Consider the following 27,872-nt stretch of genomic DNA (forward strand, 5'->3'; position numbering starts at 1 on the left):
ATACAGATTTTTAAGAAATGTAAAATGTCACTTGACTACCTGTCATACAGACTAGTTTGACTAGTATGATTACATTCATACAGAATAGTTTCACTAAATGGTCCTAATGTTTCTTCTTTCTTTCCTATGCAACCCCCCCCCGCTAATATTGGCAATCTTTAAGTGTCTCTATAGTTATGCCTTTCCCGGAATGTCTCAAAATTGGAAATATCTTTTTCATGGATGATCTGTATTCAATGTTAATGTATGCCTTTGTTTCTTTTTATTGCTGAATATTTCTATTCGTGTACCACAGTTTATTCAATTTTTATAAGAAATCATGTTTATTTCAAGATTTTGGCAATCCTGACTCAAAAGTGGCTGTAAATATTCACATGCAGGTTGTTGTATGGGCATGAATTTTTAACTTAAGGAGCATGATCCCTGGACAAGAAGATGGTATTTCTATCTTTATAAAAAATGCCAAACCCTCTTCCAAAGTGGCTGCATCCTATCACATTTCCACCAACATCCTATCAATATTGATATTTTTCTCCAAGTTCAGTTATAATAGGGTGGCACAGTATGTTTTTCTTCTTCAAAATTTATTTAACACAATGACATTAAGCCTATTAGCAAATGCTAATTTTCCATCTGCATGTATTTTTGAGGTATACATTCATATCTATGGCTCATGTTAGAGTTTTCTTTTATTATTTTTAACATTCTTTGTATGTGATTTGTCTAAAGACATGAGTTCTTTAAAAACGAGTGTTTTCCATTCTTTGGCTTATTTTGCATTTTCTTAAACTGTCTTTACAAAGCCTAAGTTTTCAATTCGAATGAAGTCTAACATTTTTTTCTTTCATAAATCATGCGTTGATATTGTATCAATGTAATCACTGTATCACTGTATCACTGTCATCAATTTGTTCATCAATTTACTCGAGTGAGCACCAGTAACATTTCCATTCGTCCCAGCCCTGAGATTTTAGCAGCCTCTCCTTACTCATATTTTCCGATGACTAGAGGCTCTTTCAGGATCAGGGGAATGAGAACTGCTATTGTTACTGTTTTTGTCATACCGTATATGCCACAGGGAGCTTTCCAGGCTCTGTCGTGTGGGCAGGATACTCTCAGCAGCTTGCTGGGCTCTATGAGAGGCATTTCCCTCTATGATTTTATGCATGAAATATAGTAAAAGGAAAAAAATGAAACGAACATGTCAGCAAGAATAATCAATGTAATATGGTATCCTTAATGATATAGTGAAGTATAAAAAAATTAAGTTAAAACAATGAAAATATAAAGCATGAATTTTAATAATGTAGCAGTGTTGGTTCATTAACTGTGGCAAAAAAACATCACATTAATAACAATAAGAACATGTTAGAGAACATATGGAACTATAGCATCTTCATAATCTTTCTGCCAATTTTAAAATAAATAGCTTAGACCAGACAACTAACACGAAGGGAACATGTTGGCCATGCATTAAGCTAATCCCTAAGCACCACTTATGGCCTTCCTGAGCCCCCAGGGAGTGATCCCTGAGACCAGAGCCAGAAGTGATCCTTAAGAGCAGAGCCAGGGGTGATCCTTGAGCAGAGACAGGTGTGATCCCTGAGCACAGAGCCAGGAGTGAACTCTGAGGCAGAGCCAGGAGTGAACCCTGAATAGAGCCAGGAATGAGCCTTAAGAGCAGATCCAGGAGTAAGCCCTGGGGACAGAGTCTGGAGTAAACCCTAAGCACAGTCTTGTGTTTCAAAAAAATAATGATAAATAAATAATTGAAAACTTATATAAAAGAGACATTGATTGGGATGAGCATTATATCACATAATGCAGAAGACAGAACATGTGAACCTAAGAAAAGCACAAGACCTATCCAGATGAAGTACAAAGAGCAAAGGGCTGCAGAGGGGGGCAGAGGAAGATGCCATTGACCCTGAGCCATCCTCCCGAGAGCAAAGAGGCAGCTCCGTGGGCTGAAAGTGACACTAGCATGCCGGAAGCCCGGGATCCACCCCGATGCCACAGACTTCCCCAAGCACCAGCAGGCACCAGGCACCCTCACTAAATCAGAGTCAGGAGTAGCCCCCAAGCACTGCTGGGTACACTACCCCCCCCCAAAGATTAAAATAAAATAAAATAAGACTCTAATAGCTGGTTATGTAACTGGATCCCCAGAAGGAGAGAAGCAGGAAAAAAACCCTAAATATTCAAAGGCACATACAATAAAGACTCTCACCCAAGACTAAGTGCTCCACGAATTCCTCCAAACTAATATTCTAACAAAGTTAACTATGCTACTCGTAAACTTTAGTCTGGACCCTACTGAACTAGGTTATTGGAATCTAAACCCTCGCCCCACCCCGAAAACAGATCATTTCCAGAACATTCTGCATAGGGCAGTCACCCTGTGGCTGTTTTCTATGCCACTCATGGGACAAAGTGGCTGGAAATGTCTGTCTGGGCAGGAGAGTCTGAAATGGGCACGTGACACTTGGAGCATCTGGAGCAGATTTAGAAACTCCTGCCCAGCTCCTACCACCACAGGCCACGGGGCTCTACTCTGCACCCCTTGGTCATGACCTACAGAAACTCCTCAAGCAGCCCCCCCGCCCCCCCCCCCCGGGCCGCTTGCCACTGTCCCCCTTTGCACCAGCCATGATTGGTGGGAAGGAGCTGAGACGCTTTTATTTTTTTGGTTGGGCTGTTGAAACGCAGACTTGAAGGCCTCACTCGGTTGGCTAGGCCTGCAGTGAGCAATGGCTGGGACAGGGACAAAAAGGCATTTTTCCTGCAGGCAGGCCCATCCCCATGGGCCCTCTAGAGAGCTGGTCTCTAAACTGTTCTCCAGGCTCTGAGCATTTAGCATGATTCACCCGGGATTTCTGTATGTAGAAAACAATACTGTGCTTAATTAAAATTCTTTTTATACAGAATATATAGAAGATCACAAAGGCATCTCCGTCACTACAATTCATTTACAGACAGGCTTCCGGTTTCCAAAAGACATTACCGGGGCTGGAGCGATAGCACAGCGGGGAGGGCGTTTGCCTTGCACGCGGCCAACCCGTGTTCGATTCCCAGAATCCCATATGGTCCCCTGAGCACTGCCAGGAGTAATTCCTGAGTGCAGAGCCAGGAGTAACCCCTGTGCATCGCCAGGTGTGATCCAAAAAGAAAAAAAAAAAGACATTACCAAAAAACACATCTTGAAAAAAAAATTTCTATTTCAAGTTCTTTCATTCTCAAAACACAATGCTTTCATTTTCAATCATTTTTGTTTAGAAATATCTTGTGTGTAAAAAGCTTTCTTTTCATTAATCATTCCTGCCAGGTTGATCAAACAAATGAGGAGTCAGTTGCTCTTTTGAAAGCCTGTTGCTGCCTGGCCCTGCTCTGGGCCTCTGGCTCTCTCAGCTGGACCAGCAATGCAGGAATGTGACGCTTACATCCACCCCATAAGGTCGCCTCCAGCTCCTACTTTGCTCTCCTTAAATCCCAAGGTTGCACCACCACGCTAGTTTATGCCTATTTTTGAGACATGGGAAGTTTCTTAAAGATGTGTTTCAGTAGGGGCTGGAGTGATAGCATAGCGGGTAGTGCGTTTGCCTTGCACTCGGCCAACCCGGGTTCGAATCCCAGCATCCCATATGGTCCCCTGAGCACCGCCAGGAGTAATTGCTGAGTGCAAAGCCAGGAGTAACCCCTGTGCATCGCCGGGTGTGACCCAAAAAGCAAAAAAAAAAAAAAAAAAAGATGTGTTTCAGTAAAAAATTCACAGAAGACAGTTTTAAGCAACTGAACCCAGAACTTTTAATGGAAGAGAAAAACCATCATCAATGCTGGATCTTCGATTCTTATTGAGGAGGAAGCAGCTAGGTAGAGTTAAGCGCTACATAATAAATGCAGAAAAATTAACGTTAGCCAGAAAAAAAGTTCTCTGTCATTACAAATCTATCCCAAGCTTTTCTTTAACCTTTTCAAATTATAAAACCTGCACAGATATCTGAGCCTTTGCTCTAAACTCATAGGCAGTCTTTAGAAAACATCTTTGGCTGAACCAAATGAGAAGGGATGAACAAGGATTTTATTCTGAGAACCTCACAAAATAAAGACATTGTAAATATATATTCCCATCATTTTTTATGGCAAGTGATGCATTTGTTTCTGGTTCCAAAAATAAACTGATAACACCGTATCTAATAGATTTTTGAAAAATTAACTGGCAGCTCTTAAGCCTTTATCATGCTCCCCACAATAGAATCTTCCAAAGGAATTGTGAGGTCTCTCCTCAATGTCACCCCCCATGCACACAAATAAAGTACACCCCAAGGTTCTCACTGATTTATGGTTGTTGTCAATTATTGTATTTTATTCATTAGAGTATAATAGATCATCTAATTCAACAGGTATTTCTTGAACTGCTACATTTAATATTCTAAATATACTGAGGGAGAAAGCATCGGTGAAGTATAGAAATATTTTTAAAATGGCATCTAGTATAGTGTACTGATTACCTTATTGATGAGACAAGACTTCAGTAAGTTGCTTGGTATATGTTGCTTGGTGTATAACTTACTATCATTCACATATATTTTTCAATGGTAAATCTCATTGGCAAGTACAACAATGGTTAGAATAGGTTTTCTTCATGCAGCCCAGGTTCAACTCCCAGTACCAGATGGTCCCACAGGCACTTGTAGGAGCAACCCTCAAGAACAGAGATCAAAGTATCTCTTGAGCCCAAAGCACCTCCCAATCATTGCTTTCCTAATTATGTGAAACATTCTCCTTCAGGATCAATAAGATTTGCAAGAAGATGATTTTTTTCAAAATATTCTGTGCCATTTTATATAATAAATTTTTAGAATAAATTATTAACTGCACTATTTGTCATCCTGAGATACATTATGAAACACATACATAATATATTCTCTTAATGCTATGATGGCAATAAAAAGTGGAGCGATATATATGTAGTCTCTTCAGAAAATGCAATGGACTAAGAGAGGTTCCCAAAGCTGATAGCATAGGGTACAAATTTTGCTAATCTCAACAAAAATAAGAAAAATCATAAGGGCAAAATAGAGAGTGATTTTTAAAAATGCAGAGCAAGAGGACAAGACCAAGGGCATCACAGTCTGTCTAAACAGTCTCCATAATTTGCAATGATAAGAGATCTCTTATATATATAACAATATGACATATATAGCAACGTGGTTAAGAAAAGAATTATTTCATAGTATTTGGCACATTTGAATCCAGATCAGCAAGAAAGAATCTTAATTTTAGGCAACTTATAAAACTCACTAGATTTTGTCCAAAGTTGAAATACCCCAGGGACAAGGAGTATGAAAACATTTTTGAAAAAGTCATTGTGAGTATGTTCCTTTTATAAACAAGCTATTAGGTTTTTGCTTTTGTGATTGTTTAGTTTGGGTTTGAGTTTGGGTTTGGGGGTCACATCTGGTGATGCAGGGGGTTACCCCTGGTGCTGCACTCAGGAATCACTCCTGGCAATGCTCTTGGGACCATACAGAAAACCAGGAGTCAAACCCAGGTTAGCCCCACGAAAGCAAATGCCTAACCCACTGTACTATCCCTCTGGCCCCCACTATTAGTTTTGTAAAAAAATAAAAAAGGGGCCAGAAATATTGCACAGTTGGGTAGGGCACTTGCCTGTAGGTAGCCAAACTGGGTTCAATTCCTGGCTTCCTGTATGGTCCCCCAAGCACTGCCAGGAATGATTCCTGAGTGCAGAACCAGAAGTAACCTCTCAGCATTTCAGGGTATGTATGGCCAAGAAAAAACACTTGTATCACTTGTATCACTTGTCCCTTTGATCTTCAATTTGCTCGAGCACCAGTAATATCGCCATTTGTCACCGTCGCGTGCTAGTGCAGCCCAATGATATCTGCTTGCTCCAGGAACAGGAAGAGCCTCAAACCATTAAGAAATGCAAAATTATTGAACAAAACACTTGAGCAAGGGGAGGAAATAAAGAGGCAAAATTGAGACATGACCAGCTAGATGTGAACTAAAATGGCAAGTCTATCATCACAGTTAGAAATAACAGAATTATGAACAAAGCCTCCTTGAAAGACAGTCATAAAAATGTAAGTGAAAAAAAAAGTCTCTTTTTGAATGCATCCTAATTAGAACCTGTTTTTCCTCTGGATTTGATTCAAGACCTTCCCCAGGGCAACTTTGACATCCTTGTTCCTCAAACTGTAGATCAGGGGATTGAGCATGGGCCCCACATTAGTATAGAAAACAGAAGCAACTTTTCCTTGTTCCATAGACCCAGGAGAAGAATATTTAAGGTACATGAAAGATGCTGAGCCAAAGAAAAGCGAAATGGCAGCGATGTGGGAACTACAGGTACTGAATGCTTTGGACCTCCCTTGAGTGGATTTGATCTGAAGAATGTTCCTTAGGATGAAGACGTAAGAAATTAGGATGGTAACACTGGGCACTGTGATATTAATACCCACCACGATGAGAACGACTATATCATTGACATAAGTGCTGGTGCAAGAGAGCTGAAGGAGAGGGAGGATGTCACAGAAGTAATGGTTGACCACATTAGCATTGCAGAAGGTCAGCCTGAGCATGCACCCTGTGTGGGCGGCAGACCCCGCAAACCCCATGGAATATGCAGCAAAGCTTATCAAAGAGCAAACCTGAGGTGACATGGTGACCTTATACAGCAGTGGGTTGCAAATGGCCACATAGCGGTCATAGGCCATGGAGGTCAACATGTAGCATTCAGAGATGACAAAAAAAAGAAAGAAAAACAGCTGAGTCATGCACCCAGCATAGGAGATGACGTTCCTCTTTGACACAAAGTTCACCAGCATCTTAGGGGTGAACACTGAAGAGTAACAGAAGTCGATGAAGGACAGGTTAAAAAGGAAATAGTACATGGGGGTGTGGAGGTGGGAGTTGAGACTGATAAGAATGATCAAGCCAATGTTGCCCACCACGGTGACAATGTACATCACTAGAAACAGAACAAAGAGGGGTAGCTGGAGCTCTGGGCGGTCTGTTAATCCGGCAAGCAGGAATTCTGTCACGAACGAATCATTCTGAGGCAGCACTGTCATCTTGGGGAAATCTGTGAGAAGAGATGACAATGCCATTCACAAAGACTTGACTCTCCACAAGGACTCACTTCCAAGAAGGGGATTCGACAGGCTGAAGTCAAGCAAGTGCCGCTTTTCAGGAGGGCTGTGCTACCACGGCCTCCCCTCAGCAGTTAAAGGATTGTCTCTTGCCTGTGACAAACAACTGTTACTGCCTTTGCTCCAGGGAAAGGTCAAGCCCACTTGCTGGTGAGCAATGGGAGCAAGGACTTCTCCCTCACGCCTCCCCCACATTCCTCTGTTTCTTCACTTCCTAGTCCCTGTTGGTGTTTCCATTTCTCTACTGGACACCTCAGGTCCTGTCACAGCCAACCAGACAGACAGTATGTCTCTGGGGTGGAGACCTCACAGATATTCTGTTTCCGGAAGGGAGGGTCTTCAGATCCCTTACTCCAAGACTCCACTGACTACCTACCCCAGAGCTGCGACTCATTCTTCCCTTTGTTCCATCCTAAGCAGACAGAGAACTCATGAAGGACTGTAAAGGTGCTTCCCTGACCTTGTAGGAGAGCAGGCAAGAGAAACCTTAGTTCTGGGGCTATCTAAGCTGGTTGTAAAGCTTGAGGAAAGTTGTCAAGCAGACAAATACAAGACTAACACCATGTTAAATGTCTTTAGGAAAGGTTTCTCATCTTCCTCTGTGTCGCTGTCTGCTGGGCAGGGCTCCTGGCACTGTCAGAGTGGGCCTGTGGCTATCAGAAACAGCAGGGCCAGCATGCCTGTCCTCTCAGATTGTGATGACTCAACAGAAATACTTTTCCTCCCTTATCAACAACAGAGAAAGAGCAAGAACCCTAGAAACGTGACTGACTTACTCTCCTCCTAAGAGGACTCCGCGCTGACCCTTTATGCTGGTTTTCTCCACACGGCTCTGGAAGAAGAGTGGACGGTGTTGATACCAATGCTGACTAGCTGTGATCACAGAATCTGCTGCTTCTCTTGGCCAAAGAGTCAGTGCTCAGAACTCGGTCTGGGCATTCCACGACTCATTCTAGGTGGGGGTCAAGCTTCTAGTTATCAATTTTCTAATAGAGTAAGAAGTGAAAACGTAAATTGGAGACAGAAGTAACCTTGCCAAATGCATATGGCATGACTTGCTGAAGGCTTATAATATGCTCAGCCCTGTTTATAAATCCAAACATCAATCCCCTTGAGGTCATTCCTGTCACAGGAAGTAATGCAGTGAGGAAGTTTGTGTTTGTGGAACACCCTGATGGCAACAGTAAGTGTTAATTTCCCAATAGAGAGTACACATTCCCTGAGGCATAAGAGAAAAAAATCATCTGTTTCCCTTACAGAGATGCAACAATTTACTGTTATGAAATTATGCTAACTAAAGTTCCACATAGCACATTCATTTTAAGGACTCAAATTCACTGGCTTATAAATGTTTTTATCATTAATTTTCTTTCATTCCCTGAAATAATTACTGCTTTTGAAAATTTATAGATATAAACAAAGGGATCCTTTTGTACTGACTTTATAGATTGCTAATAAAAATTTATTTGTACGATGTATAAGTTTTATCATGTAAGATTTATCAATTTCTTAAATATATTTGTAAATAAAATCAGTACTATTTCTAAATAAATTTATAATGTGTGATCCATTATTTCATGGACATTTAATTACTTTTATTTTCTTTTCTTCCTTAGGGTGTGGGGGTTGGTTAGACTGAAAGGTCTCAGTAGTGCCACCTGGTGGTAATTTAGGGAATCTTATGCAGTGCTTGACATTAAACTGGGGTTAGCTGTGAGCAAGAAAAATACCTTAACCCTTACTGTACTATCTTTCTAAGCCCACTTGCATTTTTCTGATTCAATACGTCTTTTATTTTCATTAATTAAAATAAATACATAAGAAATAATACTTAATAGAGTTCTATTTCAAGAAAATATGAGTACAGAATGTCCAGGTATGTACTAATGATTATGCTGGTAAGAAGGCATCTAAATACCATCTCAACAAAAGGGAATGTCCTGCCACAGAGGTACGATGTGGTGGGGTGGATTAAATAGGGGGTGGGAGGGATGCTGGGGTCATTGGTGGAGGACAATGAGCACTTGTGGAAGGATGAGTACTCGAGCATTCTATTACTAAAACACAAGCATGAAGATACATAAATCTGTAACTGTACCCGCACGGTGATTCATTAATAAAAAAATAAAAATTAAAAAAATAAATACCATCTCACACCACAGAGACTGGCCCACATCCAAAAGAACAAAAGCAACCAGTGTTGGTGTGGGTGTGGGGAGAAAGGGAGTCTCCTTCACTGCTGGTGGGAATGCCGACTGGTTCAGCCCTTTTGGAAAACAGTATGGACGCTTTTCAGAAAATTAGAAATTGAGCTCCCATTTAACCCAGCAATACCACTTCTGGGAATATATACCAGAGATGCAAAAAAAGTATAGTAGAAATGACATCTGCACTAATATGTTCATTGCAGCACTGTTTTACAATAGCCAGAATCTGGAAAAAACCCAAGTGCCCAAGAACAGATGACTGGTTAAAAAAACTTTGGTACATCTACACAATGGAATACTATGCTGCTATTAGAAAAGATGAAATTATGAAATTTGCATATAGGTGGATCAACATGGAAAGCATCATGTTAAGTGAAATGAGTCAGAAAGAGAGGGACAGACATAGAAAGATTGCACTCATTTGTGGACTATAAAATAACAGAATGGGAGACTAACACCCAAGAACAGTAGAAATAAGAATCAGGAGGATTACTCCAAAGCTTCGAAGCCAGCCTTGCATGCTAGGGGAAAAGGCAGCTCAGATAGAGAAGGGACCACCAAGTCCCTTCTCTAGGGATCAAATTGAGAGTACAGTGGTTAGAGTGTTTGTCCAGCCAAAAACAAATATTCCCTCTCTGTACTCAAAGGGTGCTGGGAGGGCCCATTCGGGATGGGAGATGCGTGCTGAAAGTAGACTATAGACCAAACATTATGGCCAATTAATACCTCTACTGCAAACCACAACACCCAAATAGAGAGAGAGAGAGAGCAAAAGGGAATACCCTGCACAGAGGCTGGGTGGAGTGGAGGGAGGGCAGGGGGGGTTGTGGGAGGGATGCTGGGAACATTGGTGATGAAAAATGGGCACTGGTGGAGGGATGGGCACTCGACCATTGTATGACTGAAATGCAAGCATGAAAGTTTGTAAGTCTTTAACTCTGTGTTTGTAATCACCTCACAGTGATTCACTAATAAAAAAAATTTTTTTAATTTAAAAATGAAGGCATCTAAAATTTTACGATGAAATTCTGAAATCACAAGGAGTTACAAAAATCATGCATATCGTCCCTCAAAATCCATCTCTTCCTGCCATATTGATTCTCCAATGACTATAATACAACAGCAAAGGTGGGAAAATGACACAGGTACAACACTGTGACCTGGACAGCCAGAAAATGAACTAGAGCTCTTCAGTTCCCATCAGTTTTACACGCAGTATGTGACTGTGATGTGTGTGTATGCACACGTGTTTGGGTGAAGATCTGCACAACTTTGCCCCTTGGACTGGCTCATGTAACCATCGCAAGAATCAGGGTACAGAACTATCCCACCACCACAGGAGAAATTCTTTCTATTCCCACTTTCGCGCCAGACAGATAGTACAGTGGGTAGGGCACTTGCCGTTCACACAGGTAACCCATGTCTGCAGCACCACACACGGTCCTGGGACATCTGCCAGATATGACCCCTGAGGACAGAGCCAGGAGTAAGCTGGTGTGACCAAAAAAGCAAAACAAAAGACAAATACTCCCTCTCTGTACTCAAATTCATCCTGTTCCACTACATCTCTGACTCCTGGCAATCCCTGACTTACTCTTCATTTCTACATTGTAGTCATTTGGGAGACAACAAAACATGAAATACATAAACTCTGCCATTCTTTTCACGAGACATGATGCCCTTAATTAATCCTATAAGAGTGACTGCAAAGGGGCCAAAGAGAGAGTATAGTGGTTAGAGCGTTTTTCCAGCAAATGGTTGACCCCAGTTCGATCCCCAGCACCGTATGCCTCCCCACCAGCATAACCAGGTGAATCTTTGGAGCCCCTGAATACTGTTGGGGTGGCCCAGGTAAATCTTGACGCTGTAGAGTCAAAGAAGCACCTCAGCCCCTTACACAGAGCACTGCGTAGGGAACTGCCCCACCATGAAAAATAATGAATTGCTGCCAAAACCGACAATCCATATTCCTATCACCACTAAATAGTGCTCCATTTTCACAGCCCAAATTTCCTCAACCTTCTATAATAATTCAAAATGTACAAGGTTCATGCTATAAAATTAAGTATGTTTTATTCATGGGACATGTTTCAGAGGTGAAAAGCAGGAGATGTTGAATGCTAACATTATCTTCTTATCAGGTTCTTTTCTGTTTTGCTGACTCAGTCCTGGGACATGGGCGATGTGCACATTACACAGCACAGCTGTGGTTAAGCAGGTCTCTGCTGTGTTAGGACAGCAAAGAGGGAGTGATCCTGAGTCAGAGGGCATGGTGTTGTGAAACAAAGTACTTAAAGAAATGGAACCTCTAGTCCAACTCGCTGGGATTTAGATCAGTTTCTCTGAGTCATAATCACGGTGTTTTAATTACAACTTAGTATTTTATACATTTGCTATCCACACCTATGAGATAGGTAATGGTCATACTAAATGTTAGGGAAGTTTAGAGTATTCTAAATTTAAGACAAAAAATTATGTAATAGAATGATTTTTTTATCAGAACATTAAAAAGAATGAGCCAGAAACCAGTATTTTAACAAGATAAAAACATACACACTTGGGGCCAGAACAATAGTACAGCAGAAAGGGTACTTGCTTTGCGTACAGTCAACCCAGGTTCAAACCCCAGCATCCTCTATGGGTCACCCAAGCCCTCCAGGAGTGATTCCTGAGCACAGAGCCAGGAGGAAGCCCTGAGCACTGCCAGGTATGACCCAAAACAAACAACATCAACACACAAATTTTAGAGACTGGATGCTAATGAATAGTGGCTAACAGAACGCCCACTGATATGTTTATATACACAATCTAGATAGAGGATGGTGTCTAACACAGCACTATGGGCATTTGCTTTGCAGGACACCAACCCACCTCTGATCCCCAGCATAGCATATGCCTCCCAACCCCCTCCAGGAGTGATCCTGAGTGCAGATCCAGAAGTAAACCCTGAGGTGTAGCTCAAAGGCCAAAAAATACTTTGGAAAGGATGATAAGAAAAGGAAGGGTTTGGGGACCATGGTGAGGCAGGGGTGGGGGGGATTTAATTTGAGTGGAAATCTCTAATTAAGAGTCGGGTACAGATTTTGAACTTATGAAAGAGATCCTTGCTGTAGATAAAAATAAGAATAAAGAGGAAGAAAACCTAATACTTAGCACACACCAGATGGCAAAAAGCTCTCTAAAGGCTCTGGAGGTTAAAAAGTATGTAATCCTCAAAGTGATCTTAGGAAGTAGGAGCTATTATTAAACTCCTAAGTTAGATAAAGCAAAAAGGACTCCGAAAGATTAAGTAACTTTCCCAAGATCCCACATGTAAGAAGAGGAGGAATTGGAATTCATGCATCATCAGTCTGCCTCCAGAGCCTATTCTCTCAATACTTCCCTAGGGTACTGCACAATGGATGTGGAATACAATTAAAGATGCGGTATTAAAGCTACACTTCCACCTTATCAATCACGTAAAAATGACTCTACCTCCAGACACTCCTCTGAGAACTGAGGATGAGCTCTAGAGGGTAAGTAGGAATACAAAGGCGGCCACTTCGTGGCTGCGCAGAGAATTGGGAATTCTTCCTAGGATCTGATCCATGGAGAACCTGGGGTCCCCAAAGAATCCCTGGCAACTCACTGACAAAGAATATAAATGTAGGCTCAATAATTTCTTCCCTTGGGCATAGAACCACACTTTCCTCTTAAATGAGGTCCATTTTTCCATGCTTCTGAATATGTTGTAGAGATCCACAGAGAGTAAAGAAAAAATTACATCATTAACGAGCTGAATGCTTGGAGACATAAAAGTTGATGCATTTGTGTTGCCCAGATGACACACAAATCCATGAATAAAAGCGGTGTTCCCCCCTGTATTATCAGAACCCTGGTCTCATTCAGGAACAAGAAGGAAAAGGAAAAGTCAAGGTATGACAATATAGTGAGGTCTCCAGGAAGAAAGAAGTGGGAAACTGAGTCTCCTTCACTGTGCTGATGTTTCCAGTGGAGATGGGGAAGTAATTCGTTTTGGTTTTGTTCTTTGGGGGTTTCGTTTTGGCTTGGTTTGGGGACCACATCCAGCGGTGGTCAGGACTCCCTCTTGCTTTGAGCTTAGGCAGGCTGGACCATATGGGATGTTGGGCATCAAACCTGGGTTTGGCCACATGCAAGGAAAGTGTCCTACCTGCTGCATTATTGCTCCAGCCCCTAATGTGTTGTGCTTTGAGGTAAGATCTGATGGAGGAAGCAGGTGAAGTAAGTGCGGAACAATAGCAGGCACACTCAGCATTTTCACCAACCAGGGAAAGAATGAGCAGTGCCATGGGCACCTCGAGGACTACTGTCTCTGGCTTCAGGCACTGTGCTGGGAACTGTCCCAGGTACAACACCTGGCTCCTTTGTTCTCTGGCTAAATGCCTTTAGGAAGCCTAACCATCTCTCTTTTTGGTTTTTTTTTGGGGGGGAGGGAGGGTCACACCTGGCGATGCTCAGGGGTTACTCCTGGCTTATGCACTCTGGAATTACTCCTGGCGGTGCTCAGAGGACCATATGGGATGCTGGGAATCAATCCTGGGTCAGCCTCGTGCAAGGTAAATGCCCTACCTGCTGTGCTATCGCTCCAGCCCCAAAGCCTCACCACCTCTTGGATGTGTTCTTTCCTGGGCCATAGTACAGTGATAGGATGTTTACCTGGCACTTGGCCAACCTAGGTTCAATCCCCAGCATCCCATATGGTCCCCTGAGCACCACCAGGAGTGATTCCTGAGTGCAGAGCCAGGAGGAACCCCTGAACATCTCTGAGAGTGGCTCAAACCATCTCCTTTACCTCTCCAATGAGAACATGGCCTTGGGTAAACAGGCTCAGACTAAATCTGTGTCAGCCCAGGACAAATAAGGAGTTACCATCTGAGAACTGAAACCAGGAGAGAAATGGGCAGATGAGGGCAGGAAGTCACAAAGCAGGAGTCCTGGCCTTGACTCTCCTCTCAGAGGGCCGCTCTAAGAGCCACGCTTGAGCAGCACGGAGGGGTGGGGAGGGGGCTCTTGCTGATGACATTCTTTCTGCCCTCCCTCCCAGATTGCTCCCCTCAAGAGAATAACAATGGCAAATGGCTCGGCAGTAACTGAGTTCATCCTGGTGGGCCTGACAGACCAGCCCCAGCTCCAGCTGCCCTTTTTCTTCCTCTTCTTACTGAACTACCTGGTCACCGCCATAGGGAATTTCAGCCTCATCAACCTGATAGGTTTGAATCCGCACCTCCACACCCCCATGTACTTTTTCATCTTCAACCTATCCTTCATAGACCTCTGCCACTCTCTGATCATCACCCCCAAAATGCTGATGAGCTTCGTGGCCAAGAACATCATCTCCTTCGCCGGGTGCATGGCTCAGCTGTTCTTTTTCTGCTTCTTCGTCCACACTGAATGCTACGTGTTGACAGCCATGGCCTACGACCGCTACATGGCCATCTGTAGGCCCCTCACGTACGCTGCCAGCATGTCCCCGCAGGTCTGCTCTCTGCTCATGCTCGGCTCCTACATGCTGGGGTTCGCCGGGGCCATGGTCCACACGGGGGGCATGCTCCGACTGTCCTTCTGTGATTCAAACGTCATCAACCACTACATGTGCGACATCTTCCCCCTCCTCCAGCTCTCCTGCAGCAGCACCCACGTCAACGAGCTGGTGGATTCTGCTCTCGTGAGCACGGTTGTAATCGTGTCCAGCGTCATCATTTTCATCTCGTATGCTCTGATCCTCTCCAATATCCTGCACATGTCCTCCTCCCAGGGGCTGTCCAAGGCCTTCAGTACTTGCGGCTCCCACATAGCCACCGTTGCGCTCTTCTACGGGTCGGGGATGTTCACACATCTCAAGACTTCCTCGAACGGCTCCCTGAGCCAGGGCAGATTCTTCTCAGTGTTTTATACCAACGTGGTGCCCATGCTGAATCCTCTCATCTACAGTCTAAGAAACAAGGACGTCAAGCTTGCTTTGAAGAAAACCCTGGCGAAAATTGCGAGCTAAGGCAAGAATTCTGTTGCCGGGTTGTTGAGCTGCGGTGCTCCCCTCCCTTGCCCCACCCCCCATCATTTTCTCCAAAACAATCAAAATGTTCTTTTCTGGTAAGTCGTTGGCATCTTCTGCTACACGTGCAAACACATCATTGAACCTCGTGATTCTCCACAGCTGTGAGCTCCAGGGATGCAGCCTGATTCCTGATCGTTTTAGACCAACTTCCACTTCAGCTCCCTTCGTGAATTTTTTATCCACCACCAAACAGCACCCTGGAATGTGATCTCTAGAAATTATTATATTTGACCCCAAAATTCTAACATTTTGAGAATTACTACCAATTTATAAGAAAAGACTAAAAAAAAAACCAGAATTTCTGAAGGTTTTTTTGTTGGTGATGGTTTGGTTTGATATTTTGGGTTTTGTGTGTGAGTGTGTTTTGTCTAGTTGTGTGTGTGTGTGTGTTTGGGCCAAGCCCAGCCGTATTTACATCACAGGTTAATAAGTGTCCTGGCTTTCAAAATAAGGTGTCAGGTCAAGTTCTACATAAGGTTTCTCTGCATGTATGTACAAAAAGAACTTCCCTTTGCAATAGAGAAAGACTTTCAGCTTCTAATCAAGACATGAAACATTGGTAAGAGGGCTTTATCTTCAACTAGTACTTTCTTTCACTTTGGAATTTGCTGAGAACTTGCCAGGAGTTGTCACTTTTTTTTTTCCTTTTTAGATCACACCCAGCGACACACAGGGGTTATTCCTGGCTCATGCACTCAGGAGTTACTCCTAGCAGTGCTCGGGGGACCATATGGGATGCTGGGAATTGAACCCGGGTTGGCCACATGCAAGGAAAATGCCCTGCCCGCTGTGCTATCACTCCAGCCCCAGGAGTTGTCACTTCTAAGACACTGGCCTAGTGTAAGCTTAATGTTACGTGTTGTAGCTGCGGGAACAGCCCAGTGATCGGGTTCCAGCCACTTAGTGAGTTCAGAGCAGAGCCCTGACTTGTAACCAACTCACTTAATTCCACACTCCGTGTCTTCCCACATTATCTGTCTCTTAGGATGCAACTGAAAAGGAAATAAGGGTGTATAAAAAATAAGCCAAAGGGGGAGAGACAAACACCATCTGATTTCCCTCATCAAGAAACAAGCAAGGGAATAAACAATGTCCAATCAAATCAAACTCTTAGCCTCAGAGCACAGAACTAAGTCATAAGGCAGGATGCAGCAATGGAAGGGAAGGGTGTTGTGAGAAACAGTGGAGGGGCAGAGGGACTTTGGTGGTGGACATGGTGTGACATTTAGGGACATCACTGTCACTGTCACTGTCATCCCATTGCTCATTGATTTGCTCGAGCAGGCACCAGTAACGTCTCCATTGTGAGACTTGTTGTTTTTGTTTTTGGCATATCGAATATACCACAGGTAGCTTGCCAGGCTTTGGTGTGCAGGTGAGATACTCTCAATAGCATGCTGGGCTCTCCTAGAGAGATGGAGGATTGGACTCGGATTGGCTACATGCAAGGCAAATGCCCTACCCACTGTGCTATCACTCCAGTCCATGTAGGGACATGATGCCCCTAAAATATGTAAGCATCAATGCTCTTAGGATCTTCCCTCTTATTAAATAAATTCCACAGAATTTGCTAATACCAAAATTGAAAGTCAGTAACCCGGACCTACACCTCACTTCTGCCATTCCCTAGCTGCCCGCCAACCACTCAACTACACCTCTCCCTCTGCGAGTTTCAGTGTTCGAACCCCACATGGAAACAAGACCATCCTGTATTTCTTTCTGTTGGAGCTTGTTACACCTTAAACAGTGTCCTCAAGATCCATCCCTGTTTTTACGGTAGGCAATATTTCTTTCCTTTTCTGGCCTAACATGTCATTTGCCTACACATTGAGGCATTCGTCAATTTAATGGCTGTGGGGAGGTCACAGGCAATAATTACACTCCCACCAAGGTATGTGACTGTGACACTTACTGAGACCACCACTGACATGGGGTCTATTGTTAAAGGCAACCTCAATAAGTTAAGCCTGACAATAGATACATTTACGTAGCACATTTACTTACCCATATATCCATGATAAACACTTTGGTTTTTCTTCCCTTTTCAAGTACAAAATTAAAAATGAACACTCATCCCCCCCTCTCTTAAACCCCCTTTCCTTTCTCCTGTCCTGCCACCTTCTTCCCCTTGGCAACTTCAGTCCATTGCCAATATTTTCTGGGTTTTTGTTTTGCTTTGTCTATTCATAAATTTTATTTCCTAATATTGCACAGGAATACATGGCATCTCCCTGCATTATTATTTATAATCGCATGTGAATCGATAATTTCAATTGAATGTTGTTGTTGTTGTTGTTGTTGTTGTTTGCCTTTTTGGATCATACCCAAGTGATGCTCAGGGGTTGCACTCAGGAATTACTCCTGGTGATGCTCAGGGGACCATATGGGATGCCGGGGATTGAACCTGGGTCGGCCACATGCAAGGCAAATGCCCTACCCACTGTACTATCACTCCAGCCCCTAAATGTTATTTTTTAAGCTAAAGAATATAGGACTTTTATCTCTGAAGCCTAAAAGTTAAAGCATTTAAGGGATTTTTTAAAATTATATTCTCTGAAATGATTTCTTAAGTTATCTCCCATTTGCTTTTTTGAATATTTAATATAACTTATGTGGACAGTTACAGAATAATCAATGTTTTTTACTGAAATAGCTGCCCTACATGCTAATATAGCCTTAACATGTACTGTTATGGGGCTTTGTACGTGTGACTTGCAGCTAGATGAATTTCCCCCACTGCAAGCCACTCAAGATTAGTTTCTTCCCAAGACTCAAAGTGATCCCACTAAATGCACATGCGTTGAGTGTTTGTTTAGTACCAAACCAGTTCAAAATGAGTCAAATAAAGTTACACTCAGGAAAGTTATGCTCTCCTTTATCTCTAACCTATGTACTTTTCTTGAGTCTCCTGGAATATAGCTATGAGGTTGTCCTGTCCAGCCCACCTTTCTTCCTTACTATGCTGCGAGTATCCGGTTATGTCTTTAAATCATTTTATACAAACTACTCCTCCAGAAACCTCTCTCCAACTCTCTGTATTCCTCAAAGTTTCCACACTCCTTTCTAGACGCACACTTTGGATTAAGACTAATACCATTCTGACAGCAAGTAAGGGCAGACAATCCTGGGCAGAAAGGAAAGACGACCAAGACTTAGAAAACATCTGGGCTTCACAAAGGTCTGAGAACCCCATTCATGTACATTAAAATATGAGCTATAGTATATACATATATGCTATATATGTATAATCTACCTTTAACGTGGTATGGAGAATATGTGTGTGTGTGTATTTCTGTGTCTCACTCAGACTTCTGTTGATGCTGGTATGGTTTAGATCAAGTCACAATTCCATCTAGAACTCAATAAAGATCAAGTTGTTTGCCAAAGGTAGCGGAGCCTATGCTCTTAACACAAGCCTCCAGAGAGGTCCGAAGGAACAGGGTTCCAAGTGCTCGATGAAGCCATGGGCTTTCACTGTGAGATCCTCCGTTGGCATCTCTCTTGACTCTTTGGAGTAGATGCTCCCTGTGGAGTTCAGTGCTGTATCCCCAGTGCCACATAGAGGGCTCAAAACATCTTAAACATCTTTCTAATGAATATGTAAAAAAGCAAAAGAAAACAAGCCATGAAAAGTGGCCAGCACCCAGGAAGCAGCAGATGTGTGTGGGCAGTGGGAAATGGGAGACAAAGGAAGGGAATTCTGTGTCAGGAGCTGGTAGCAGTCTTCAAAGAAGTGTCTGTGCTCTGTGGCCTGTGCTGGGCTCAGGGCTCTGGGATAGCAGAGAGACCCAGTGGGGTGGGGATGAGCAGCGCCCCCCCCCCCACCACCACTCCACAGAGCAGACTAACCAGCAACACTGGGAGAGGGGCTCAGTGGATTAGTGAGCTCCAGTGGGTTTCTGAGAATGACCTAGGGCTGCTGGAGAGCCTGCCCTCAACTCCTGACGAAATGCCACAAGAGCTGGCTTCCTGCATTTAGCCACAAACGCTGGGCCAACGCAAGGGCGTCGCCAGGAAGCCCCAAGAGATTCTCATCATAACCAGCCAAGAAGTTCTCTTAATCAGCCACCAGGTTGTGCTAGAGACTCAGCGACGCTGGCTTTTAAGGAATGAATTTCTTTGCAATTTATATTTTGCCTTTGTTTCGGGTTCCTTAAATGATTATATACATGGATTTTACATAACTACTTATATAAAAATATTCAATACATTAATGAAATACAAGCTTTCAAAGAGAGATGCACTTAAGAGCAGAACTTAAACCAAACAGGTTGAATATATCCAATTGCAAGAACTGTGAGTCACTTATGATGTGTGGTGTAGATTGGATAAGGTGTGATACTCCAACTCATGTGGACAAATGACTCCAACCTAATAAATCACCAAAATGTTGGCTGCATTATTGTTAACTGTTTTTTCCCAACACCAGAAACATGGTCAGTGTCTGGCATTTGCTGAGAAACTGAAGGAGCTGAATGTGTTAAATGTTTCTGTAATGGGTGTTTGTATTAATATTGCTGCAGTAGGTATTTCTAGAAAGTGCTACAAATATAATATAGTTTATTTGGCTCCTAGGCTCAAAGGCTCCTATCACCTTTGACATAAATTTTTCATTCTAAAAGTATTTGCAAACAACTTCAAATCATTTGACAAAAATCTAAATTCATAAATTCACAAGATTCTGAGATATATCACCAAGAACCAGTCTTATCTGATATACTTTAGAACAAAAGGTACCAAGAAGAGAAATTCTTTTAGATATTCTCACCAGAATGTTGTATAGAATTCATCACCACCAAAGTACTCATGATCCCCCTCCAATACACTTACATTATCCTGGTCTGCTCCTGCTATTCCCCCACTTCTTCCTGACTTGCTTGGTCATCTTAGTTTTGTAATCCAAGGCGAAGAGTTTGTCAGCATTGGATAATGTCTTGCCTTGTTTGTTTGTTTGTCTGTTTTTCCTAAAAACCACGGTATTATTGTTCTATAAAATTAAATTCCTTTGTGAAATCATTCATATTTTTGCTTTCAATATATAAAATTATATGATAATGAAGTGTTTCATTTCCTTTGACTAAATAAAATCCACCCACTATCCTTGTTCTGTTTACTCACACAGTATTGATTTGTTCTGTTTCACCATGCATGTATCACTATATCACTGTCATCCCGTTGTTCGTAGATTTATTCGAGCGGGCACCAGTAATGTCTCTATTACACTCAGCTCTGAGATTTTAGCAGCCTCCCTTACCCATCTTTACCAACGATTGGAGGCTTTTTCAGGGTCAGGGGAATGAGACCTATCATTACTGTTTTTGGCATATCGAATACACCACGGGTAGCTTGCCAGGCTCTGCCGTGTGGGCAGGATACTCTCGTTGGTTGCCGGGCTCTCCGAGAGGTAAGCTCGGGGATCGCGTAACTACATATATATGTATATAAATACATATATAAAAATACATATATATATCCATAAGTATGAAATGTCCATTTTGTAATTTTTTTCTTTCATATAATGGGAGTTGTTTGTTTTGTTGTTCACTGGCTATGCCCAGCAGTGCTCAGGGCTTAGTCCTGGCTCTGTGCTCGGGGATCACTCCTGGTGGTGCTCAGGGCTTACTCCTGGCTGTGCTTAAAGGACTATATATGGTGCTGGGCATCGGACCAGGGGTGGACATGCTTTTTAACCCCTGTACTATATCTCTAACCCTTCAAGGAGAATTTTCAATATTCAAGTAATGAAGGACTTTTGTTTCCTGAGTTGGCATTAAAGTTTTAATTTTGTCCCCCAGTAACCAAAGAATATTGCCCATATATTTCTAATATAAGCAAGTTCTTGAAAGTCCTTGAAGTATAAGTCAACTAATATTCCTTAAGTAGTGTATATTTCTAATTTTTTCGATATAGGACACTCACACAAATGTGTCAAAAGTATACATGAAATGCAAATTTTGTGTTGATTGGATTAAGCTAAGTGCTTAAGTAGGCAAAGAATTTTCTACAAAGTTCCCTCATTCCTCTAAACTATTTTGTCATCAAATCAAATCTCATTGTTAGTTTTCCTGCTCGTGGCCTTATTTAAGTTGCATTTTATATATTTTGTGCAGACTTGGTAACTTTAAAAATTGGTATTGTTGCAGGAAGGCAAATGGGGGGAGGTTGTTGGCAATGAGCTTTATTATTTCCCAAAATATCATACCCCCCTCAAAGATAAGCATTATTTTGAGCTCCTGGCAACTGAGAAAAATGTAGGCATGAGAAAAGCTATTTCCCCTCCTCTCTACCTTATATCAGGTCATAAATTTATACCAAGGACATAACTTTCTCAGCTCAAACAATGCAGAGTAGAATCCACAGAACATACCTCACTAACGTGTTTATATCTTCCTTCAGCCTCCATCTATTTAATTTCCACAATTTACCATGCAGAAGCTTAAAGCTCTTCTCTTTTGTCTTGTCACCTCTTCACAGACGTTTTATTCTTTCTTAAGACGTTATGTAAGGTCATGTTCTAACATCTCTGAGTTATCCCGCCCTGAGTACTCCTGCGAGTATACACAATGCATGAGTAATACATTTCCATTTGTTTTTCTCTTGTCTGTCTTTTGTTGTTCTAATTTTAAAGTCTCAAACACCTAAATTGGTGAAAAGAAACCCTAGTTTCTAATAACCCACACACAGCTCCAGGGGAGTATCCCAAAGCCTAGGAAAACCATAGCTTAGCATCTTTCATGCTAAAAATGCACAGAAAACCATAAGGTTTTAGGAGGATGCATCACTCCCTCCCCTGAGAGATCTAATTTGTGAGAACAAGTATAAGGAACCAAAAGACAATCAAAAGTACGAACACTTTCAATGGATAATCAACTCTGGGGACTGGATTACAAATCTGAGAAGACCAGTTTGGAGGGGGTTGGTGGGGGAAGGATGAAATCAACCTGAAATCACACCAGGGCATCATCAGAGATTCTGGGGTTCTCTGGCAGTAGTAAGTGAGTAGTAAGTAGTAAGTGAGTTCTTGTAGGCATCAGAACCGAATCTGCCCATCAACAAACAGTGGGGAGAGTGAGCACCCCATGAAGCTCGGGGACCAGAGCTGCCATAAGGACAGGGTGGGAGGGTCAGGAGCACTGTGGTGATGGATAGTAACTCTGGACATCAGCACCCCAAACTTCAACATTATTGTAAGCTTGATGCCTGATCTATAAAAATAGAAATTAAAGGTAGAGGCAAAGATGGAAAAAAAATCACTAGTCATTCTCATAGCCTCTCCCTGGAGGTGTCTCCTAAGGGTGCACAGGAGGGCAATAAAATGGAGGGGGGGTGAAAAAAACAGATCAAAATAGCCTTTTATCTTCATTAACAGCTATGATGTGGAAGGAAATATGTTGAAATTCAAATCTCTTTGCTAGAACATGGTCCCTAAATTCATCCCCAAAAAGAACAGTTGGAACAGAGGAAAATAAATCACATAGAACACACTTGTCCTTGCCTACAGTTTGCCTTAATTTAACACAAAGGGTCAGTGCTGCAGAGACACCGGGTTACTCCATCAAGACTCCATTGCTTGGGGCTGGAGCAATAGCACAGCGGGTAGGGCGTTTGCCTTGCATGCAGCCAACCCGGGTTCAATTCCCAGCATTCCATATGGTCCCCCGAGCACCACCAGGAGTAACTCCTGAGTGCAGAGCCAGGAGTAACCCCTAACCCCTGAGCATCACCGGGTGTGACCCAAAAAGAAAAAAAAAAGATGCAATTGCTTTGAGCCAGAGCACTGGTAAGTTCCCAAGCTGTGCTCAGGAATGGGGGCAAGAGGGGCATACCTGTTGACACTCAGACCACTAGGCTGGCAGTTCAATGCTAAGGCCCTGCAGTGACCGGGGTCCCCAGGAATACACTCCATGATGCTCAGAGACCATGCGGTGGCAGGATGAAAGCAGGTCTGACAGAACCCCCTAAGATCCCTCTCAGTCTGCTTTCAGTCTCTGCTGACACAAGGAGGGAAGCAAATCAGGCCCACAAAATGCTCACTTCTCCAGTGCTCCCTCTGCAGCGTTGGAATGTGAAGGAAACCCCAGGAAGTCAGGCTCGGGAAACAGGGATGCGTCCCGGAGAATAAAGTCGCCAGGAGACGGAAGAGAGGAAAGAGACAAGTCTTCTGTGACTCACAGGAGGCCTGAGCCTCTCCCTCTAGACGGTTCTCAGAGAGAGAGAAAAATCAGACAGCGCCTTCAGACCAGTAGCTGAGTCGACTTCCTAGAACAGTTCTAATTTGCATCCGCCACGTGTAGGATTGTTCACAGTGCCCCGACTCACTTCCAGAGCATCTGGATGTGGATGACAAATGCTAAGGTCTCCTGCCTAAAGAGTGCCCACTCAGGGCTGGAGCAATAGCATAATAGCAGGTAGGGCATCTGCCTTGCACGCGTCCAACCAGGTTCGATCCCCAGTATCCCAGAGGGTCCCCTGAGACCGCCAGAAGTAATTCCTGAGTGCAGAGCCAGGAGTAACCCCTGTGTATTGCCGGGTGTGACCCAAGAAGCAAAAAAAAAAAAAAGAGTGCAGAGTGCCCAGTCTCCAAGGTCGATAATGTCCAGGCCCCTTCTGATTAGTGCAGTCCTTGTCCTTGCACCATCCTGGCCCTCAGAGATCTCCTCAACTCAGCCAAGTAGAAATACTGAGCTCCCTGTACTGCCTCTTTAGTAGGATTCGGCTTTAATAATGGCTTCATTAACTGCAAGGTGCTCTTGATTCATACCAAGCAGAAAATCCTACTGCAAAGAAATAGAAATTCTAGCTACCTCCTCACATAGAAATTACCCAGGTACAAAGACAAACCTGGTACAATTTTACATGGTCACCACTAGTACTATCATGCCACATTGCTGTCAATGGGAACAATAAATTGACAATATTTGACAACTTGAATATAAAGACATGTTTTGATCTAGCAACTCTACTCCAAGGTGGAATAGCCACCATAAAAATGAATACCCATTTTGCTAAGTGAAATGAGTCAGAAAGAGAGGGACAGACATAGAAGGACTGCACTCATTTGTGGAGTATAGAATAACATCACATGAGGCTGACACCCAAGAACAGTAGATACAAGGGTCAGGAGGATTGCCCCATAGCTGGAAGCCTGCTTCATGAGGGGAGAAGGCAGATGGAATAGAGAAGGGATCACTGAGAAAATGATGGCTGGAGGAATCAGCCAGAGGGGTGTGCCGAAAGTAGATAATGGACCAAACATGATGGCCTCTCAGTGTCTATGTTGCAAGCCATAATGCCCAAAAGTAGAGAGAGAGTATGGGGAATATTGTCTGCTATGGAGGCAGGGGGAGGATGGGAAAGGGGGGGGTATACCGGGGATATTGGTGGTGGGGAATGTGCACTGGCGGAGGGATGGGTGTTTGATCATTGTGAGATTGTAACCCAAACATGAAAGTGATTCAATAAAATTTTTAAAAAATAAATAAATAAATATAAAGGTGAAAATATATAAACAAACAAACAAATGAGTGCCCGTTTACCAAAAGACAGGCTGAGAACACTTCCAGAAACACCATATAAAATAGACAAAAACTGGGGGAAAAAAGGGATTCACATGTCAACTATAAAGTAAACAATAAATTGTTGGATACTGATTTTTTTTAATTCCATATAACCATGCCAACTAATGGCATGGTGAATGCCGCAGACTGAGTGTAGAGCAGAAGGAGCCACGTACTCAGAAAGTGCATCCTTGGCGCTGGAGCGATTGGACAGCGAGAAGAGCATTTGTCTTGCATGCAGCCGACTCCAGTTTGATTCCCCATCACCTCACATGGTCCCCTGAGCACCACCAGGAGTAATTTCTGAGTGCAGAGCCAGGAGTAACCCTTGAACATTGCTGGGTGTGACCCAAAAAGAAAAAAAAAAGTGCATCCTTTATATTTCTATTACTAAAAAGGCAAAGTAACTAATACTTGGTGTTAGAAGTCAAATACCTGTGATTGGGCAGACCTGGCTAGTAACTGGAAAAAATTGATGTGATGTTGATAGATCTATATGTGCAGTTTGCAAAAATTTATTGTGCTAAAACCTTACTTTACACTCAATTTTATTGGCATACAAATGTGTAACAAAAATTAAAATTTTAATAACTCATCTTACTAAACTACTTTAAGACTGAAACTGCTAAACGTGTTTGGGCCATTATTCCCTCATTTGTGAAATGGGAACTTGTTGATTTAACAACTCTGTAAGGGAGTATGTGTAAAAATTAACACTTAAAAAAATCTACCTGTATCTCTAAAAATAAAACCCTTTCTAAAGGGAGGAAATTAAGGAGGAAGAGAATTCATGAAAATGGTCCAACTCCAGAGTGCCAGTAATCGCACGGGATGTTTTCTAAAGTATTAGCTTTATAACAGCTGCAAAATATATGAGTGAGAGAGAGAGAGGGGGAGAAAGAGAGAGAGAGAGAGAGAGAGAGAGCCTTCTAGAGAAGGCCACTGTAACATCCACACACATGCACACTATGTCTCTCCCACACTTGTATAAAGGTACTGATGGCCCTGTCCTTGCACTCAGGAAAGAACCTGGGGCCCCTCATTTAATTGAAAATGACAGAAGATACATTACATGACCTCTAAGGTTCAGTTTAAAAAAAAATACAATTTCTTTCTCTCTCCCTTCCTTACCCTCATTTCTCCTCTTCCTTCCCTCTCTTCCTATTTATTTCACTTTTGTCATCCTCAGTCCAGGCCAGCTGATAACTCTCTGGCCTTGAGCCTTGTTACTGCAAGGCAGCAATGTAATGGTCATCTGTCCATCTGTCCAAAACAGAAGGAGCAACAGAAAGCTCTAGGGCCTGCATGCATAACGGGTGGACACTTACAGGAAATGGCCGGGAGACTCTCCAACATAGATCCTGACTATTTGCTCCAACTCCCCTCACTGACCACACAATGTCCTCCCAGGTTCATCTGCAGATGGTGTGCTTAAGGCCTATTTTAAGAAGAAAATAGGTATTTCTTATTACTATAGAGATTTCTTACCCACTGTGATTTCTTCTCTAACAGTATAACAGATGTGTAGCAATGGAAGAGTGAGGAAAAAAATCTGTTCGTTACATACAAGCCAACTTCCTCCTCATCATCCAATAAGCATTTACTATTTCCAGCACATTTCCAGAAATTGCCAACAATTTATAGCAATCTTGCAAAAAAAATAATAAATTTATCTAGAATAAAAATATGAAACATAAATAAAATTTTTAAATGTTCTATTTGTTAGTATCTGAGCTGGCAAACACCAAGTGAATTCCTATGAGAGCAAAAGAGCAAAGATTAAAAAAAAAATAATAAGCAACAGCATACACAGCACTGAACCTGGAGCTTTCCCAGGGGTCTAGTAGGATCCTGGCGGCCCAGAGTGGGAGTTCAACTGGGGTTCAGAAAGGCCCAGGTTGCCTCTTCCTAACTCAAACATGTTGAATCTGGAACTATTACTGATGTAAGACACTGAATTCCCAGTAGGAGACAATTTCAGGGGCCACATTACAGAAATCAATAAGCCAAATGAGGAAGAAAACAAGATATGTGTGGTCTTAACTGTGTAAGAAAGCAAGACGAAATATCCTCTAGGGCAGGGGGAAAATGCCAGATAGAGCCAAAGCTGCCCTCTCTGAAATTCTCCACCTGTGGTTAAATCCAGGCATCAAATCATTTCCCCAGGAAAACTTTCTGGGATCATGCGCACTTACTGAAAACCCGTATACACAAAACAAGCGACCAGCTAGGAGAATCACCAGGACAACTCAAAGAACCAAATATCTGGTGTGGTCAGTGAGGGGGGTTGGACCAAATAGTCAGGATCTATGTCACCATCAGGCCCCTGGGGGACCAAAGCACAAATAAACGCTTTCACAGTTCAAGCGTGCTCAAAGATGTAAACGGGTGAAATGAAAGCCTAATGAACCCTGCCAAGGCAGATATTTTTTAATAGTATTTTAAGGCACCATGATTTACAAAGATAGTCACAACAGAGTTTCCAAGTTTCTAACACCAGTCCCACCCCACCCCCCCACACACACCCCTACACTAGCGATAAGCTAAAGACCCGGGCCCCCACCCCTGGTACCTCCCATGTGGATGAGGCAATTTTTAAAAAAAAAATTCAAATAAAACTTCCAGAAATGGAAATATGACAGCTGAAATTAGGAGCTCTTTGACTATACTCTACAGCCAATTACATACAAGTGAAGAAAATATAAGTAAATGGAAGGAAGGCTCATTTACCTAAAGGAGATGATTCAGAACTCAGAGCAGCTGAGGGGAAGGAGATGATGACCTTTAAGTATAATTTAAGAACACAAAAAGACATAATACAACAGAATATGGAGCGAACATTTATCACTTCTATGTT

At 42.7% G+C, this 27,872-nt stretch overlaps 2 protein-coding genes across 2 annotated transcripts; one reads left to right on the forward strand and one right to left on the reverse strand.

Moving 5' to 3' along the window:
* Window positions 1–6,146: 6,146 nt before the first annotated feature.
* On the reverse strand, window positions 6,147–7,097 carry LOC129403448 (olfactory receptor 147). The gene has a single exon (XM_055131996.1). The coding sequence runs from the start codon at window positions 7,095–7,097 to the stop codon at window positions 6,147–6,149; it is 951 nt and encodes a 316-aa protein (XP_054987971.1).
* Window positions 7,098–14,453: 7,356 nt separating this feature from the next.
* LOC101547136 (olfactory receptor 143) lies at window positions 14,454–15,395 on the forward strand. The gene has a single exon (XM_004605139.3). It carries the CDS (start codon window positions 14,472–14,474, stop codon window positions 15,393–15,395), a length of 924 nt encoding a protein of 307 aa, XP_004605196.2. The 5' UTR covers window positions 14,454–14,471.
* The last annotated feature ends 12,477 nt before the right edge of the window (window positions 15,396–27,872 follow it).

This window comes from Sorex araneus, chromosome 3 (genome assembly GCF_027595985.1).
Source record: "Sorex araneus isolate mSorAra2 chromosome 3, mSorAra2.pri, whole genome shotgun sequence".
In the NCBI taxonomy this organism is placed as follows: domain Eukaryota; kingdom Metazoa; phylum Chordata; class Mammalia; order Eulipotyphla; family Soricidae; genus Sorex; species Sorex araneus.

What these genes read in the sequence shown, in the direction of transcription:
- LOC129403448 (XM_055131996.1), bottom strand. Translation starts at nt 7,097, where the DNA reads ATGACAGTGCTGCCTCAGAATGATTCGTTCGTGACAGAATTCCTGCTT.
- LOC101547136 (XM_004605139.3), top strand. Translation starts at nt 14,472, where the DNA reads ATGGCAAATGGCTCGGCAGTAACTGAGTTCATCCTGGTGGGCCTGACA.